Source organism: Asterias amurensis, chromosome 6, assembly GCF_032118995.1.
Source record: "Asterias amurensis chromosome 6, ASM3211899v1".
NCBI lineage: Eukaryota > Metazoa > Echinodermata > Asteroidea > Forcipulatida > Asteriidae > Asterias > Asterias amurensis.
The window spans coordinates 15,897,355-15,915,534 of NC_092653.1; the positions used below are offsets into that span (position 1 = coordinate 15,897,355).

Here is an 18,180-nt window from a genome sequence, read left to right on the forward strand (position 1 = left end):
CTGAATACGATCAGAGCATACTGATCGAAACGTTGAAACGTTAACCACCTGTTCAAAACCAACACTAGTCAAAAGGGATATTCAAATGGTGTTACCGCAAACCTCGCTTAGTTACACTCCCACAATGCAAAGTTTCAAAAACCATTACCCTGAAGACGATCAGAGCATACTGATTGAAACGTTGAAACGTTAACCACCTGTTCAAAACCAACACTTGTCAAAAGGGATATTCAAATGGTGTTACCGCATACCTCGCTTAGTTTAATCCACTATGCAAAGTTTCAAAAACTATATTCCTGAAGACAATCAGCGCATACCGATTGAAACGTTGAGTCGTTACCCACCGGTTCTTTTCAGAATCAACACTACTCAAAAAAGGGATCATCACATGGTGATACCGCAAATCTCTCTTAGTTATACTTCCACCAAGCAAAGTTACCCACCGGTTCTTTTCAGAACCAACAGTATTCAAAAGAGATATTCACATGGTGTTACTGCCAACCTGTTTAAGTTATACTTCCACCATGCAAAGTTTCCAAAACTATATTCCTGAAGACTATCAGAGCATACTGATCAAAGCGTTGAGTCATAAACCACCTGTTCAGAACCAACAATACTCAAAAATATTCAAATGGTGCTACCGCAAGCCCTGCTTAGTTATACTTCCACCATGCAGTTTCAAAAACTATTATCCTTATAAGGTGCTTAATAATTGGATCTCAGAGTTCATCACTGCAATAACTTATCCTCCTGAAAGTTTGTATATACTCAGCGCCTTGAGTACCTTGTTTGGTAGATACGTGCGCTATATAAGACTTCGATATTTTTATTATTATTATTACTTCAAACTCTGGTGTTTCTGATCAGCAGAGTGGGGGTTCGAATCCCCAGCCCTGACACTTGTGTCATTTGAAAAGCAAGACACTTAACCTTTGCTTCGTACTTCGGATGGGACGTAAAGCCGTTGGCCCCATGTGTTGTGTAAATGCATGTAAAAGAACCCAGTGCATTTATCGAAAAAGAGAAGGGGTTCGCCCCGGTGTTCCTGGCTGACTTGGCTGCATATTGCGTCACAGCACCTTGTAAATCATTACATGGTGATAAGGATTACGTCTAATAATTCACACTTCGTCCCACTCCTTGCAGTAAAAATACCTGGCGCTTTGTATCTTTTTGCAAAAGGTGTGTTATAAACACGGTTATTATAATTATTAAAATCAGATCCCTTCCTCAAAAACGGCCTCTCATACCTTAGGGGTGTCCTCATCTTCGTCCTGCTCCTCCTGCTGGTCCTGTTCCTTGGTTACCTGCTCCAGGGTGGACGAGATTGACGACAGCAGCGTTGTGAAATTTGTCTTTCGCTGCTCTTCAGTCTCAAAGAACATCCAGTTGATCTTAGCTAAGATCAATTTCCTGAAAAAAGAGTGTGATATAGTTTTTTATGTACTTTTTTTTATGCAAGTTCGCTATATACAAGAAGAAAAAATTATTTATTTGTGAATAATAACTCAGTGGAGCTGAAGGTACATTAGGAATTGATAAAACAAATCATTTAAATTTGTTTGTGAGCAAAGTTGTAATATACAAAAAAAAAATTCTTAAATGTGAATAATAACTCGGAGGAGCTGAAGGTAGAAATTGATATTCCTCTTTAAAAAAAAGACACTGGACACCTTTGGCAATTGTCAAAATATAGGTTGTGGAAGTTGCGAGATAATTAATAATGGAAGAAAAAACACCCTAGTCACACAAAGTTGTGTGCTTACAGATGCTTGGTTTCGAGACTTCAAAATCTAAATCTGAGGTCTCGAAATCAAGTTCAAATATTCTAGAGGAAAATTACTTCTTTCTCGAAAAGAAGGACCCTTTTTTTTTCAAAATGGCCGCTGACACATTCCTTAAGACAACCAGCTGGGTTCCTTTTTCAAAATGTATTTTTTCCTCTGATCGGGGAGATCGTTTAAAATATATCCTTTTTCTGTATAAATAAAAATAACAAAAAATTTAAAAAGGAGGCAGCCTCTAAAAGGAAGCGGGCGGGATGTAATTAAGTTTTATTAGGGGGCCTTTTAATTTTGTTGCCAGACCAAGTAAACAGATTCCCTAAGTTTCATGAGTTTTTCACATAAGTTTTGCATTCTTGTTTATTTTACACTTCCATAACAGATTAGATGCCATATTGTATAAACATTCATCCAGATTTACATTTCTGAGATATCGCCGAAATTCTAGAGAAGTTATGTCCACACATGAAAAAAATACATTATGGAGTAGAGAATCTAGAAAAAAAACAATTTGACAGTCTGATTCTCAGATTAAAATTCAGAAGTGTTGAAACTTCCCATTAAGCAGTTCTTTGAAGCGAATCCCCGGTACAGTTGTTGTTTTGTATTGTTTGTGGAGTGTTCTCAGTGTAGACATGGTAACGGTGATAAACATTGAAGTACCCTGAATATTCTGACAATTAATCCCAAGCTGAAAGCTACAAAATATTTTAATTCTCCCAGGGTGAGGCCTTAGTGGTAAATAATCTTTGAAGCAAATCCTGGCGTATTTTATGACGTAGGTTGTCTGTTCTTGGTGTAGTCATGGTAACAATGATAAACGTTGAATAACCCTGAATATTCTGACAACTAATCCAAAGGTGAAAGCTACAAAACATTTTAATTCTCCCAGGGGTAGGCCTTAGATACAAGCGTTCTCTGAAGCAATTCCCGATGTATGTTTGGTTGTCTCTTTTTGTTGTAGTCATGGTAACGATGATACACGTTGAATTACCCAGAATATTCTGACAATGAATCTAACGGGGAAAGCTAGTACAAATGTATATATGGGTAGTTGTTGCTACGAAAGCTCATGCAGTTTTTATACAACTAGTTAGTCTTTAAAGGGACAATTTAACTTGGATCGGGCCAGTTGGTCTTTGTAACAATTTTTTGTAAGATGCATATGGTTTGGAAGATGATATAAAGGTAGAATATATTGATCCACACAAACATGTCTCAAAATAGTGTGGTTTTCCTTTTACTTTGAGCACTAACACGGTCGGCCATTTTGTAAAGTCAAAGATTTGACTCAATAAAACGGCTGACCATGATAGTACACGACGTATGAAGGAAAATCTTGCAATTTCAAGTCATATTTGTGTGGTTTAATCATTATAGGCCAACTCGACTTTTAAATATCTTTCTAACCATATGCATTGTTGAACAAACGGTTACAAATGCTTTTCATGGACCAACTCGCCCGATCCAAGGCAACGTGTCCCTTTAAGTTTTTGTTTACATACATAGAAAAGGAGAGGGTACGTTCCAGCTCAACAAAGGTCTGTTTCGTCACCGGGAAGATGGGAGTATCTGATATATAGGCCAGCGATACCTCATCCTCACAGCGTCTGTCCTGGGTGGAGCTGGTGCTCATTACAATCACCACGACCTGGAACCAAAGAGAACAAAAACCAATCCAAAATTAAAGTCTGTTCTTTCTTAATGGGTTACCAATACCAATGATGAATGCAAATGCGTTCGTTTAAGCATTTCGTTCCAAACAAAGTTTTAAATTAAGAGAGAAACTGAAAATTAACAGCTCAAAGCAAGTGCAAACAATACCATTTGCTCGGTTTGTGTGCACCTGTTGTGTAAACACTTTAACATTTTGTATACAAATCTAAACTAAGGTGTTTTTTTTGCTGGCAGTTATTTTTCGTCTAGGATAGGTTGCATGAGCAGCTTGAGCATACAATGTTAGTTTGAGTAGCTACTTGACCAATATTGCTTTGCAGTATGAGAAATATTAAACATGCACGCCGTATAATGTTCCAGCTACATTGTATTTTTGTTGGTTATTTTGATATGTCACGGTCTGATGCACCGGGTATGGGTTCTGGTATTCTTATCATCAGACTTTCTATAAAGCGCTTGGTGCTCTTATCCGCTCAGCCACGACAACACACAAGTCATAGTAGGAATAATGATATATTTGATTTATATAGCTGATGTGACCTATGTTTACATTCAAACCGCCCTCTGTTGACAAAACACTATATACATCATGTATCGCCGGGCACTGAGTTGCGTAGTCATAGTAAGATTGCGTACACTTTCTAGCTGGCTGCCAAAACACAAAGGTTTTGCCCGGCGGTATGCGCGCGAATCATGTTATGGTTTTCGTGTGACGTCAGAGGTCACATCGTCTATAGCGCCTAATATAAGGTTATCTCTATAGGCACTTTACAAATAACTCAAATAGAACCCGTTAAATTATGTACAGTTGACTGAACACAAGCAAGGTAATTAATGCTGTATAGAAAAAAGGTTGGTTTTCAGGGCACTTTTGTACGAAACATTACTCTATTGCTTTACTACATGTACATGTCAGCAGTGTCACAAAGAGTTCACTGAACTCTTTTGACTTACCTTAGAATCGATCAAACCCTTTCCATGTGTTGTCTCCCCATCCCATACAGACAGACCGTTGGATTTCAGTAATTCTGGATTGAAAGAAAATTGGTTTGCAATGATAATATAAGATAAGAAAAGATAAGAACTTTATTATCCCACACTGGGGAAATTAAAAAGCCTAAGAGAAGAGTTTAAAGAACAGTCTTTTCACTTGGTGTATCTCAACATATGGCTAAAATAACAAACCTGTGAAAATTGGTGCTCTAATGGTCGTTAAAGTTGCGAGAGAATACTGGAAGAAACACGCACTTGTCGCACAAGTTGTGCCTCAAAATCGAGACCTCAAAATCTTATTCTGAAGTCTCGAAATCAAATTAAAATATTTAATGGAAAATCACTTCTTTGTCAAAAACTACGTTGCTTCAGAGGGAGCCGTTTCTCACAATGTTTTATACTATCAACAGCTCTCCAATGTTCGTTACCAAGCAAGTTTTTATGCTTACAATTATTTTGAGTAATTACCAATCCAGTGCCTTTAACTCAAGAGATGAACTTTCTCAACAAAATGCAGGGCTGATACTATGTACTTCACGGAGGCACTTCACGTGGAATTGTCATGGCCGGGCGTTTAAGAGCATCTAATTCAAAATCTGGTGTTCCTGATCAGCAGAGTATGGGTTCGAATCCCCAGCCGTGAAACCTTTGTATTAAGCAAGACACTTAACAATTGCTTCGTCCTTCGGATTGGACGTAAAGCCGTTGGTCCCATGTGTTGTGCAATGCATGTCAAGGAACCCAGTGCACTTATGGAAAAGAAAAGGGGATCGCCCCGTCGTTTCTGGCTGTGGCTGCTGTATGTGCCGTAGCACATAATTGGGTCTTGGAATTCATCACTGCAATCTTTCTGAAAAATGTATAGATACTCAGCGCCTTAAGTACCTTGTTTGGTAGATACCTGCGCTATATAATACTTTGCTATTATTATTTTTATTGTTATCGCTTAGGAACTCCTTGCCTACGAAAAATAATTGGTTTGAATTTGATTTTGAGACCTCAGAATTAGATTTTGAGGTCTCAAAATCAAGCATCTGAAAGCACACAACTTGTGCAGCAAGAGCATTTTTTCTTCCATTATTTTCTCCAACTTTGACAACCAATTGAGCTCAAATTTTCACAGGTTTGTTATCTTGTGAGAAGACTGGTCTTTGACACAATAACCAATAAGGTCCAGTGTCTTTAACACCATATCTACTTGCTGGGTAGATTATGTTCTTTTGAGAACCTTTCTTGCTATATATTATTCTACTATCAAGGAGTAGATTTTCGACATACGTAAGGGAGATCCTCAACCACCCCGGAGTAGATTTTTCTGAAATAATTATACATACTCTCAAAAACCTCCATGAATTCTTTATCATCCTGATGATAGATAAAGTACACGTCACTGGAGTACTTCATGATGCTGTCAACACTCAGTATGGAATCACCTGCTTGCTAGGACTACAAAAGCTGCTGCAAAAAACAAAACAAAGAGAGGTTTTTGTTACAGACTCTGGGTTTTCAAATGACAATTTCAGTGACTAATGGAGAAAAATACCAGGGCCCCATTTCATGGCTCTGCTCACCACCGTATTTTGCGCTTTATATATCATGTATGTGATCACCATTTTGCTTGCACGGCAAGCGCAGAACATCTGCACTAGCTGTGTAAGCAAAGAATGCCAATATTCTCAGCTAATCCATGAACATTTTTTATATGGACTGCCATGTTTTCACTTTAGTGATGTTACCAAAAAGTAATACTGGCAAAAGTCTCAGTCGCCACATCTGTGTCCTTGAGCAAGCCACATGATACAAGTGTAACCATGGTGCTTTGTCCTTTGGAAAGGACGTAAAGCCATTGGCATTGGTCCTGTTTGTTTTGTAACACACAGAAAAAAAACAGTGCGCTCGAAAAGCGCTTGTAAACAAAAGTGCTGCATATATGTACAGTAAATATTAAAAGGAGTAATTCTCATAATTCAAACGCAGTCCCACATTAGACACAGTTACTGGGGCCCTGTACACCTGATTTTTTTTTAATTTGCCATTCTTGGTTGTACTAGTACTCGCCAGTATGACAAAGAATGACATGTTTTGAGAAAAGGGGTACAGCGCCCCAGTAACTGGGTATAGTCTAACACAAAATACTGAATGTGGACTTAGAAACAACAGTATTAATCCCTAATGTTAGGCGCTGTATGAATAAATGTTGTGTAATTGTTTCGTTGTAATGTCATTGAGTAGATAAGACATAATTTATTTCATCATTTATGATGAGTGCACGTCACCTGCTACAGTGCTACATGTAGCTGCAACACTTGGCAGCGCACATAAAAAAGTCAAACATATAAGCAGCTATCCTGTGGCATTTACATCCATGATCCTGACTGAAGGAATACGCCTGGTACCAAGGACAGGTAGAAGAAGTAGAAGCATTTAAATGACTCTACCTCCATGGTAGAAGTGAACGAGTGACAGTCGGACATGGAAATTAACTTCTGAATTATTTTAATAGACTGTACCAACACAGTGGGAACACACACAGAGATTGACAGAGTAGTAAACATGGTAAGTCTACTAAAGACAAAGTTACGGGATAAAAACTGTCCGTATCCTGCCACCACCTTTTCACTCTTAAAACAAAAAAAAGGATACTTCATTGAGTAAAGCCATTATACACTTTCGGCACAGAAAAACAAAAAAAGTTCACAGATTTACAAATAACTTACAGGGTTAACAGAAGGTAATCTAATGGTGAAAAACCTCTTTTGAAATATTATTCCATGAAATGCTTTACTTTTCGAGAAAACGATTTTTGGGGTTGAACAAAGAATTGACTAGTTTTCGAGAAAACATTAAAACAATTATCAATTCTCGACAATGAGAATTACGGATTTATTTTAAACACATGTCCTGACAGGCGAAATGTGCGGAAACAAGGGTGGGTTTTCCCCGTTATTTTCTCCCGACTCCGATGACCGATTGAGCCTAAATTTTCACAGGTTTGTTATTTTATATAATAAGTTGGGATACACGAAGTGTGGGCCTTTGGACAACACTGTTTACCGAAAGTGTCCAATGGCTTTAAGTTTGCATGTTTGATAATTACCTAGATAAAATCTGTTACACCTGGGATTTCAGTATTACTGAATGAAAAAGTGTTGTCGTGAACCGAAACAACCAGGCTGAACTTCCTCTATATTGCATGCACACAAACGGACGGGGCTAAACATGTGTAAAGTATGCATCCGCTACCCGTCAATTCCATCCATAATTCCAACCACACAAATCATAGATTGTGTATAACTATAAACAACACTGACTACTGACTATAGATACTTGACTACCATAAAAGTAGAGGTAGTAGTTGGGTTATTTAAGTGACAAAAACCAAAAACACACTTACTTTTTGACCGACCATCTTCCTTCCTCCAACTGTTGTTTATGTGTTTATCACATGAACATCATTGCGCAAACTTGTAAGTTCCATCCAACCCATAGAAATAGATCCAACAGCATGAAAATGCGTGACATGAACGTGCGCAAATACCACATAACCAGGGTCGCGCAGTTTACAGGTTTCCAAAACTAGTCGCAGGGGGGTGTGTAGTTCGCTAGAAACTACTCATTTTTATAATTTCATCTATATTGCGCTTGATGATTTTTATTCGTTCACTAATTTTTGTATAATATATCACTTTAGGAACAAGCCAAAATAGATAAGAAGCAACGTAACAACGTTGAGTACAGGGCGGAGTAGGCCTGCTGGTTTGAGTCTACCTTATCTGTTTCTATGGTCTACCTGCATGCACTCGGGCATGGAGGGACTATAGCAAGTTTATTTACTATATCCGATTGGGGGAGGAGGAGGCGGGGCGGAATTATGTCCCCCCCCCGCACAATAGTAAGGAGTTATGACCATTAAAAATGTTTTCATTGTTTTAGCTCATTCAACTGAAACCAGTGATCAACTCTTTTTATATTTTCAAATGAGTTTACCTTATTTTTAAGTCAATGCACCATTGCAATAAGGAGTTAAGACCATTTTAAGGTTTTCGTTGTTATTAGCTCATTCAACTGGAAACCAGTGATAAACTCTTTAAGTTTTATCCCCCCCCCCCATGGCTATAAAACTTCAGAAATAAAAAACGGTACATACGCTTGCCCCCCCCCCCCACGTCAATCGTTACCGCGGTAATGTTTCTGAGGTTGTATTCCTATAGGGATTATTCTTCCTATTTTGACATAATATTAAACTCTGAAAATTAATTTCAATAAAAACTTAGTTGGAAAGAAGTACTAACCAGCTTTGGTATACGTACGGGTATGCAAGGGTATCATTGTTATAATTATTGGCATTAAACCGGTTACGAGTAATGGGGAGAGGTTGATGGTATAAAGCATTGTGAGAAACGGCTCCCTCTGAAGTGCCATAGTTTTCGAGAAAGAAGTAATTTTCCACGAATTTGATTTCGAGACCTCAGATTTAGAACTTGAGGTCTTGAAATCAACCATCTAAACGCACACAACTTCGCTTGACAAGGATGTTTTTTCTTTCATTGTTATCTCGCAACTTCGATGACCGATTGAGCTCAAATTTTCACAGGTTTGTTATTTTATGCATATGTTGAGATACACCAACTGTGAAGGCTAGTCTTTGACAATTACCAATAGTGTCCACTGCCTTTAAAGGAATTAGGAAGCCTATGCGGTAGATAGTATTAAACTCTGAAATAATAATGGCAGTACAAATTTGTAAATGCGGTAAGAAATACAGCAACTTTGATAAATGCATTTTGAGAAACGTTTTACTTTTTGGTACACACGGGAATGAAAAAGGGGTCACACTTTTTAACCCTCCCACTAATCAACATAGAGAATCGTTACCGCGGTAATGCTTCTGAGATTGTATTCCTATAGGGGTTATTCTTCCTACTGTGGACATAATATTAAACTCTGAACATTAATAGAAAGAAGTACAAAGCGGCTTTGGTATGTACGGGTATGGAAAAAGGGTATTACTTGTGATTTTTCTCCCGAAATATGATTATAAAAAGATTGTGTTACTATACTCCCCTAAGGAATTTGTTTCCTACGTTGACATAAATCGCCGTGGAGTCTGGGCAGTATCTCAAAAACGCGATCACCATTTGAAATGAAAGTTCGCAGATTAATTCTAGTATTAGGCCCACTGCATTATAAAGTGAGGTTTGCAGTTCTAGAATAAGAGTCTTTCACCAACAATGCTTTTAACAACAAACACTACCAAAAACAGATTGTTACAGTACCGGAACTATCCCTTTGATAATACTTCTACCGTGCAAAGTTTCGAACCCTATCAAGGGAAACTGACTGGGTAAATTGTAAATGATTTTGGGTTGAACAAAGACAAATTTACTGAATGGGATATAAACCAAAGACCTCCGGGTTTTGGCAGAGATTGTTTAATTACAAAAGGAAACTTGTCAAAGTAACTTGTCAAAGCAGAAGGAAACTTGTCAAAGTAAAGCGTTTGGTACTTATATTGATGAGCATATTACCAGCAATGACATACATATACTGGAAATAATTATTCAGTTATAAGAAAAATATATGCCAATTTGAAAACAGGGAGTTAAGTTAATACACAGTTGAGTTATGAATAAATTGCAGAGAAAGCTAAGATGGACTTTTATGAAAATACACGAAACTTACAAAGTCCATGAAATGTTCATTAATGGAGTGGATTAACAGTTCACGAGTTGGTTCATGAACTGCTGTGATGAACATGTCAAGAACTGTTTGATGCATGGACTAATCATGAAAATTCTTGAAAGTTCATCAAGTCATGAATTCCATCGTGCCTGGGGTAAATGGACCCTTTTCAGGAAACATGCTTATTACATTCTCGCATGCGCACAGCCCTTGTTGGTTGGCAAACGTCATAGAGTTGTGCACCAAGCAGACGCACAATCGCGTCTGCATCACGCACCCATTCCCCGTGTATAAAACAGCCCGATCAATGTACCCTCATTTTTTGCCAACTAAAATGCTAGTGCGCACGTGCTATGTGCAATTTACATATTTCATGGAAAGGGTACAATGATGCATACAGCTATAAACATGTATTATAGCTATTGTTTGATGACAAATAGTTAATAACAGGGTGGACCACGTGATGAAGGTTGTCATCTCCCACCCAACAAATAACAGATAAAGGAATCTTAATACATCCTTAATGGTACTAAACACCATATAAATAACACTAAAGTCAATCTCATGACCAATGTAATTAAAACATAGAGCTATATTAAACAAGTATTATATAGCTCTATTGTTTGATGACAATTAGTTAACAACAGGGTGGACCACGTGAAGGTTGTCATCTCCCACCCCATAAATAACAGTTAAAGGAGTCTTAAAACATCATTAATGGGTACTCAACACCCTATAAATAACACTAAAGACAATGTCATGACCTGGTAATTAAACAAATTGTTTGGTGCATATATAGATCTATACAAACAAGTATTATATAGCTCTATTGTTGGATGACAAATAGTTAATAACAGGGTGGACCACGTGAAGGTTGTCATCTCACACCCAACAAATAACAGTTAAAGGAATCTTAATACATCCTTAATGGGTACTAAACACCCAATAAATAGCACTAAAGACAATGTCATGACCTGGTTTTAATTAAAACATTGGTTTGATGCATAGAGCTATACAAACAAGTATTATATAGCTCTATTGTTTGATGACAATTAGTTAACAACAGGGTGGACCACGTGAAGGTTGTCATCTCCCACCCCATAAATAACAGTTAAAGGAATCTTAATACATCCTTAATGGTACTATACACACATTAAATAAACACTAAAGACAATGTCATGATCTTGTAATTAAAAAAAATAATTTGGTGCACATATAGAGCTACAAACAAGTATTATATAGCTCTATTGTTTGATGACAATTAGTTAACAACAGGGTGGACCACGTGAAGGTTGTCATCTCCCACCCCACAAATTACAGTTAAAGGAATCTTAATACATCATTAATGGGTACTAAACAGCCATTAAATAAACACTAGAGACAATGTCATGACTTTGTAATTAAAAAAATGTTTTGGTGCATAGACACAAACAATTGTATTATATAGCTCTATTGTTTGATGACAATTAGTTAACAACAGGGTGGACCACGTGGAGGTTGTCATCTCCCACCCCACAATCAGTTAAAGGGGATTTTTATACATCGTTAATGGGTACTCAATACACTATAAATACACACTAAAGACAATGTCATGACCTTGTAATTATAAAACATCGTTAATGAGAACTCAAATACCCTTTATAAAACCTTGTTAATGAGTACTCAAACACCCTTAATAAACACCATATACAATGTCCTTTGTAATTACATAATCTCGTTAATGAGTACTGAAACACAGACAAGGTCATGACCTTTGACATTACAAACTTTAATAAGAGTTACTAAACCCTATGTTTGTCACAATATTTACATGTCCTCATGTAGTATATAATATTTTTTTTAAACATCGTGGCCACCATGTGAGGGTACCACATAACAGATACCATGTATACAACTAGAATAATACAATTGGAATTGAAATAGCCTAAGGCGCTCCATACTGCAGAAAGAAGGCGTCATCGTCACCATTCCAACTTGATCTTTCTTGTGCTTGTCGCATCCATGTGACGCTTCCAAATTCTCTAATGTCGTCCATCCAAGGCCAACTTGGTCTGCCTCTTGGTGTTCTTGGGGTTCATTCCAGCAACTCCAGTAGATGGTTCAGTCAACGTCCTGGTCAGTCATCAAAGAGCCAACCTGAATAACACATCAAATACAACTAAAACAGAAAAATGCTGAATTAAATAGAGCTTTAGGAGATTGATATTGTTCAAAACTTCTTTATCTAAAGAAAAAATATCTACCTTATGAAGTAGAGAGTGAGGCGTCCAGATACAGCGACAGGTCAATTCCAGCAACTCCTTTAGATGGTTCAGTCAACGTCCTGCTCAGTCATCAACAGCCAACCTGAATAACACATCCAAAAACACTTTCGAAAAAGAAGGTTCTGAATTAATAAGAGCTTTTGAAGACTAGACTGCTAAAAACTTCTTTGTCTAAAGAAACAAATATCTACCTGTTGAAGTAGAGAGTAAGGCTTCAATATACAGCGGCTGGTCCTGTTCATGTCTTCATAGCCATGAATGTGCAGTTTTAAGGCGACTCCCCGAGGCAGATGGTTCCACATTTCATCATTGCAGTAAACAAAAAACAAATACATACAATCAAAAAAATGCATTTCGCAACCAAGTTTTTTCCTACTTAGTTTGGGATTATAATAGGTGCAATGGATGGTGTGGGTGGTTGTTACATATGACCCTGTGAACAATGACCGATGGAGGTGAAAGAAACAAAATCTACTTGTTGAAGTAGAGAATGAGGCAGCCAGATACAGCGTCAGGTCGATCCCTGTAACCCCATTAGCCGGTTCAGTCAACGTCCCAGTCAGTCATTAAACAGCCAACCTGAATAACACATCAAATACAACTAAAACAGGAAAATGCTGAATTAAATAGAGCTTTTACAGATTGATATTGTTAAAAACTGCTTCATCTAAAAAAAAATATCTACCTTTTGAAGTAGAGAGTGAGGCAACCAGATATAGCAACTATAATAGATGGTTCAGTCAACAGCCTGGTCAGTCATCACACAGCCAACCTAAATAACACTCCAAAAGACTACAAAAAAAACAGAAGGTTTTAAATTAACTAGAGCTTTTACAGATTGATTTTGTTCAAAACTTCTTTATCTAAAGAAAAAAATATCTACCTTTTAAAGTAGAGAGTGAGGCGTCCAAATACAGCGACACGTCGATTCCAGCAACTCGGTAAGATGGTTCAGTCAACCTAAAAAACACATCTAAGAAAACTAAGCAAAAAAGTTCTGAATTAATAAGAGCTTTTGAAAGCTGGAATTGTTAAAAACTTCTTTCTCTAAGAAAAAACATCAACCTTTTAAAGTAGAGAAAAATGCATTTAGAAACTGAGTTTTTTCGATTTAGTTTGGGATTAAATTCGGTGCAATAGATAGTGTGGGTGGTTGTTACATATGACCCTGTGAACCATGATGGATGGAGGTGCAAGTTTGGTTAGTAGAGTAACGAATAAAATGGCATACCTTTAGAGATTGTGTCAAAATACTAGTAATGATTTTCTTGAATGTAAAAATAATAGAAACATAATATACTTGTTGAAGTAGAGAATGAGGCAGCCAGATACAGCGTCAGATCGATTCATGCAACCCCACCCGTTAATCGGTTCAGTCAACGTCCAAGTCAGTCACCAAACAGCCAACCTGAATAACCCAGAAAAAGAAAACTAAAAAAAAGAAGCTTCTAAGTTAATAAGAGCTTTTAAGAGTGGAATTGTTTAAAACTTCTTTGTCTAAAAGAAAAAAATACCTACCTTGTGGATGGAGAGGGAGGCGTCCAGATACAGCGACAGGTTGATCTCGGCAACTCCGTTAGATGGTTCAGTCAACGTCCCAGTCAGTCATCAAAGAGCCAACCTGAATAACACATAACAAAAAAAGAGCAGCAAGATTCTGAATTAAATAGAGCTTTTGCAAATTGTGAATGTTATACAATTATTCAAGGAAAAAAAAAATATTTACATAATGAATGAGAGAGTGAGGCATCCAGATACAGTGACAAGTTGATCCCAGCAACTCCGTTAGATTGTTCAGTCAACATCCACGTCAGTCATCGAACAGCCGACCTGAATAACATATGACAAAAAACAAACACAGGATGTTTCTGAATTAAATAGAGCTTTTGCAAGTTGTAATTGTTATAGAATTATTTTACAAAAGAAAAAATATCTACCTGTTGAAGTAGAGTGAGGCAAAGAAAAAATATTTACATTTATGAGAGAGTGAGGCATCCAGATACAGTGACAAGTTGATCCCAGCAACTCCGTTAGATGGTTCAGTCAACGTCCCCGTCAGTCATCAAAGAGCCAACCTGGATAACACCTAACAAAAAGAAAATTTCTGATTTAAATAGAGCTATTGCAAATTGTTAATGTTATAGAATTATTTAACTAAAGAAAAAATATCTACCTGTTGATGTAGAGTGTTGCATCCAGATACTGTGACAGTTCGATCCCAGCAACTCCGCTAGATGGTTCAGTCAACGGTCCCGTCAGTCATCAAAGTGGCAACCTAAATAACACATAACAATAAGAAACACAGGAAGTTTATCAATTAAATGGAACTTTTGCAAATTGTAAATGTTATAGAATTATTTAACTAAAGAAAAAATATCTACATATTGAAGTAGAGAGTGAGGCATCCAGATACAGTGAACGTTAATCCCAGCAACTCCGCTAGATGGTTCAGTCAACGGTCCCGTCAGTCATCAAAGTGGCAACCTAAATAACACATAACAAAAGAGAAACACAGGAAGTTTCTGACTTAAATAAAGTATTTGCAAATTATAATTGTTATAGATTTCTTCAACTAAAGAACAAACATCTACCTGGTGAAGTACAGTGAGGCATCCAGATACAGTGACAAGTTGATCCCAGCAACTCCGTTAGATTGTTCAGTCAACATCCACGTCAGTCATCGAACAGCCGACCTGAATAACATATGACAAAAAACAAACACAGGATGTTTCTGAATTAAATAGAGCTTTTGCAAGTTGTAATTGTTATAGAATTATTTTACAAAAGAAAAAATATCTACCTGTTGAAGTAGAGTGAGGCAAAGAACAAATATTTACATATTGAATGAGAGAGTGAGGCATCCAGATACAGTGACAAGTTGATCCCAGCAACTCCGTTAGATGGTTCAGTCAACGTCCCCGTCAGTCATCAAAGAGCCAACCTGGATAACACCTAACAAAAAGAAAATTTCTGATTTAAATAGAGCTATTGCAAATTGTTAATGTTATAGAATTATTTAACTAAAGAAAAAATATCTACCTGTTGATGTAGAGTGTTGCATCCAGATACTGTGACAGTTCGATCCCAGCAACTCCGCTAGATGGTTCAGTCAACGGTCCCGTCAGTCATCAAAGTGGCAACCTAAATAACACATAACAATAAGAAACACAGGAAGTTTATCAATTAAATGGAACTTTTGCAAATTGTAAATGTTATAGAATTATTTAACTAAAGAAAAAATATCTACATATTGAAGTAGAGAGTGAGGCATCCAGATACAGTGAACGTTAATCCCAGCAACTCCGCTAGATGGTTCAGTCAACGGTCCCGTCAGTCATCAAAGTGGCAACCTAAATAACACATAACAAAAGAGAAACACAGGAAGTTTCTGACTTAAATAAAGTATTTGCAAATTATAATTGTTATAGATTTCTTCAACTAAAGAACAAACATCTAATTGGTGAAGTACAGTGAGGCATCCAGATACAGTGACAAGTTGATCCCGGCAACTCCGTTAGAAGGTTCAGTCAATGTTCCCTTCAGTCATCAAAGAGCCAACCTGAATAACACATTATAAAAAAAGCAGGAAGATTCTGAATTAAATAGAGCTTTTGTAAATTGTAAATGTTATACAATTATTCAAGTAAAGAAAAAATATCTACATATTGAATGAGAGAGTGAGGCATCCAGATACAGTGACAAGTTGATCCCAGCAACTCCGTTACATTGTTCAGTCAACGTCCACGTCAGTCATCAAACAACCGCCCTGAATAACATATGACAAAAAACAAACACAGGAAGTTTCTGAATTAAATAGAGCTTTTGCAAGTTGTAATTGTTATAGAATTATTTTACAAAAGAAAAAATGTCTACCTGTTGAAGTAGAGTGAGGCATCCAGATACAGTGACAAGTTGATCCCAGCAACTCCGTTAGATGGTTGTCAACGTCCCTGTCAGTCATCAAAGAGCCAACCTGAATAACACACAACAAAAAGAAACACAGGAAATTTCTGATTTAAATAGAGCTATTGCAAATTGGTAATGTTATAGGATTATTTAACTAAAGAAAAAATATCTACCTGTTGATGTAGAGTGTTGCATCCAGATACTGCGACAGTTCGATCCCAGCAACTACGTTAGATGGTTCAGTCAACGGTCCCGTCAGCCATCAAAGAGGCAACCTAAATAACACATAACAAAAAAGAGACACAGGAAGTTTATCAATTAAATGGAACTTTTGCAAATTGTAAATGTTAAATAATTATTTAACTAAAGAAAAAAAATCTACATATTGAAATAAAAGAGTGAGGCATCCAGATACACTGATACGTTAATCCCAGCAACTACGTTAGATGGTTCAGTCAACGTCCCCGTCAGTCATCAAAGAGCCAACCTGAATAACACATAACAAAAGAGAAACACAGGAAGATTCTGAATTAAATACAGTATTTGCAAATTATAATTGTTATAGATTTCTTCAACTAAAGAACAAACATCTACCTGGTGAAGTAGAGTGAGGCATCCAGATACAGTGACAAGTTGATCCCAGCAAATCCGTTAGAAGGTTCAGTCAATGTCCCCGTCAGTCATCAAAGAGCCAACCTGAATAACACATAATAAAAAAAAGCAGGAAGATTCTGAATTAAATAGAGCTTTTGCAAATTGTAAATCTTATACAATTATTCAAGTAAAGAAAAATTATCTACATATTGAATGAGAGAGTGAGGCATCCAGATACAGTGACAAGTTGATCCCAGCAACTCCGTTAGATGGTTCAGTCAACGTCCCCGTCAGTCATCAAAGAGCCAAACTGAATTACACATGACACAAAATAAACACACGAAGTTTCTAAATTAAATACAGTATTTACAAATTGTAATTGTTATAGAATTCTTCACCTAAAGAACAAACATCTACCTGGTGAAGTAGAGTGAGGCATCCAGATACAGTGACAAGTTGATCCCGGCAACTCCGTTAGAAGGTTCAGTCAATGTCCAAGTCAGTCATCAAAGAGCCAACCTGAATAACACATAATTAAAAAAAACAGGAAGATTCTGAATTAAATAGAGCTTTTGCAAATTGTTAATGTTATACAAATCTTCAAGTAAAGAAAAAATATCTACATATTGAATGAGAGAGTGAGGCATCCAGATACAGTGACAAGTTGATCCCAGCAACTCCGTTAGATTGTTCAGTCAACGTCCACGTCAGTCATCAAACAGCCGACCTGAATAACATATGACAAAAACAAACACAGGAAGTTTCTGAATTAAATAGAGCTTTTGCAAATTGTAATTGTAATAGAATTATTGAACTAAAGAATAAATATGTACCTGTTGAAGTATAGTGAAGCATCCAGATACAGTGACAAGTTGATCCCAGCAACTCCGTTAGATGGTTCAGTCAACGTCCCCGTCAGTCATCAAAGAGCCAACCTGAATAACACATGACAAAAATAAAAACACATGAAGTTTCTGAATTAAATACAGTATTTGCAAATTGTAAATGTTATAGAATTATTCAACTAAAGAAAAAATATCTACATATTGAAGTAGAGAGTGAGGCATCCAGATACAGTGACACGTTAATCCCAGCAACTACGTTTGATGGTTCAGTCAACGTCCCTGTCAGTCATCAAAGAGCCAACCTAAATAACACATAACAAAAAAGAAACACAGGAAGTTTCTGAATTCAATAGAACTTTTGCAAACTGTAAACGTTAAAGAATTATTTAACTAAACAAAAAAATAACTACCTGTTGAAGTAGAGTCAGGCATCCA

At 36.9% G+C, this 18,180-nt stretch overlaps 1 protein-coding gene across 2 annotated transcripts in view; it reads right to left on the bottom strand.

Annotated features, from left to right (window-relative positions):
* The window catches only part of LOC139938781 (uncharacterized), a 46,897-nt gene extending 38,701 nt beyond the window's left edge, over positions 1–8,196 (bottom strand). The window contains exons 1-5 of one of the 2 annotated variants that reach the window (XM_071934409.1): positions 7,849–8,196; positions 5,789–5,909; positions 4,416–4,489; positions 3,290–3,435; positions 1,251–1,413 (exon numbers count right to left, since the gene is read on the bottom strand). In XM_071934409.1, coding sequence (XP_071790510.1) covers positions 1,251–1,413; positions 3,290–3,435; positions 4,416–4,489; positions 5,789–5,858 — 453 coding nt within the window. In that variant the 5' untranslated portion in view covers positions 5,859–5,909; positions 7,849–8,196. Of the gene's footprint in view, positions 1–1,250; positions 1,414–3,289; positions 3,436–4,415; positions 4,490–5,788; positions 5,913–7,848 lie in introns of both variants that reach the window. The other variant, XM_071934408.1, reaches the window with a different exon arrangement.
* Between the last annotated feature and the right edge of the window lie 9,984 nt (positions 8,197–18,180).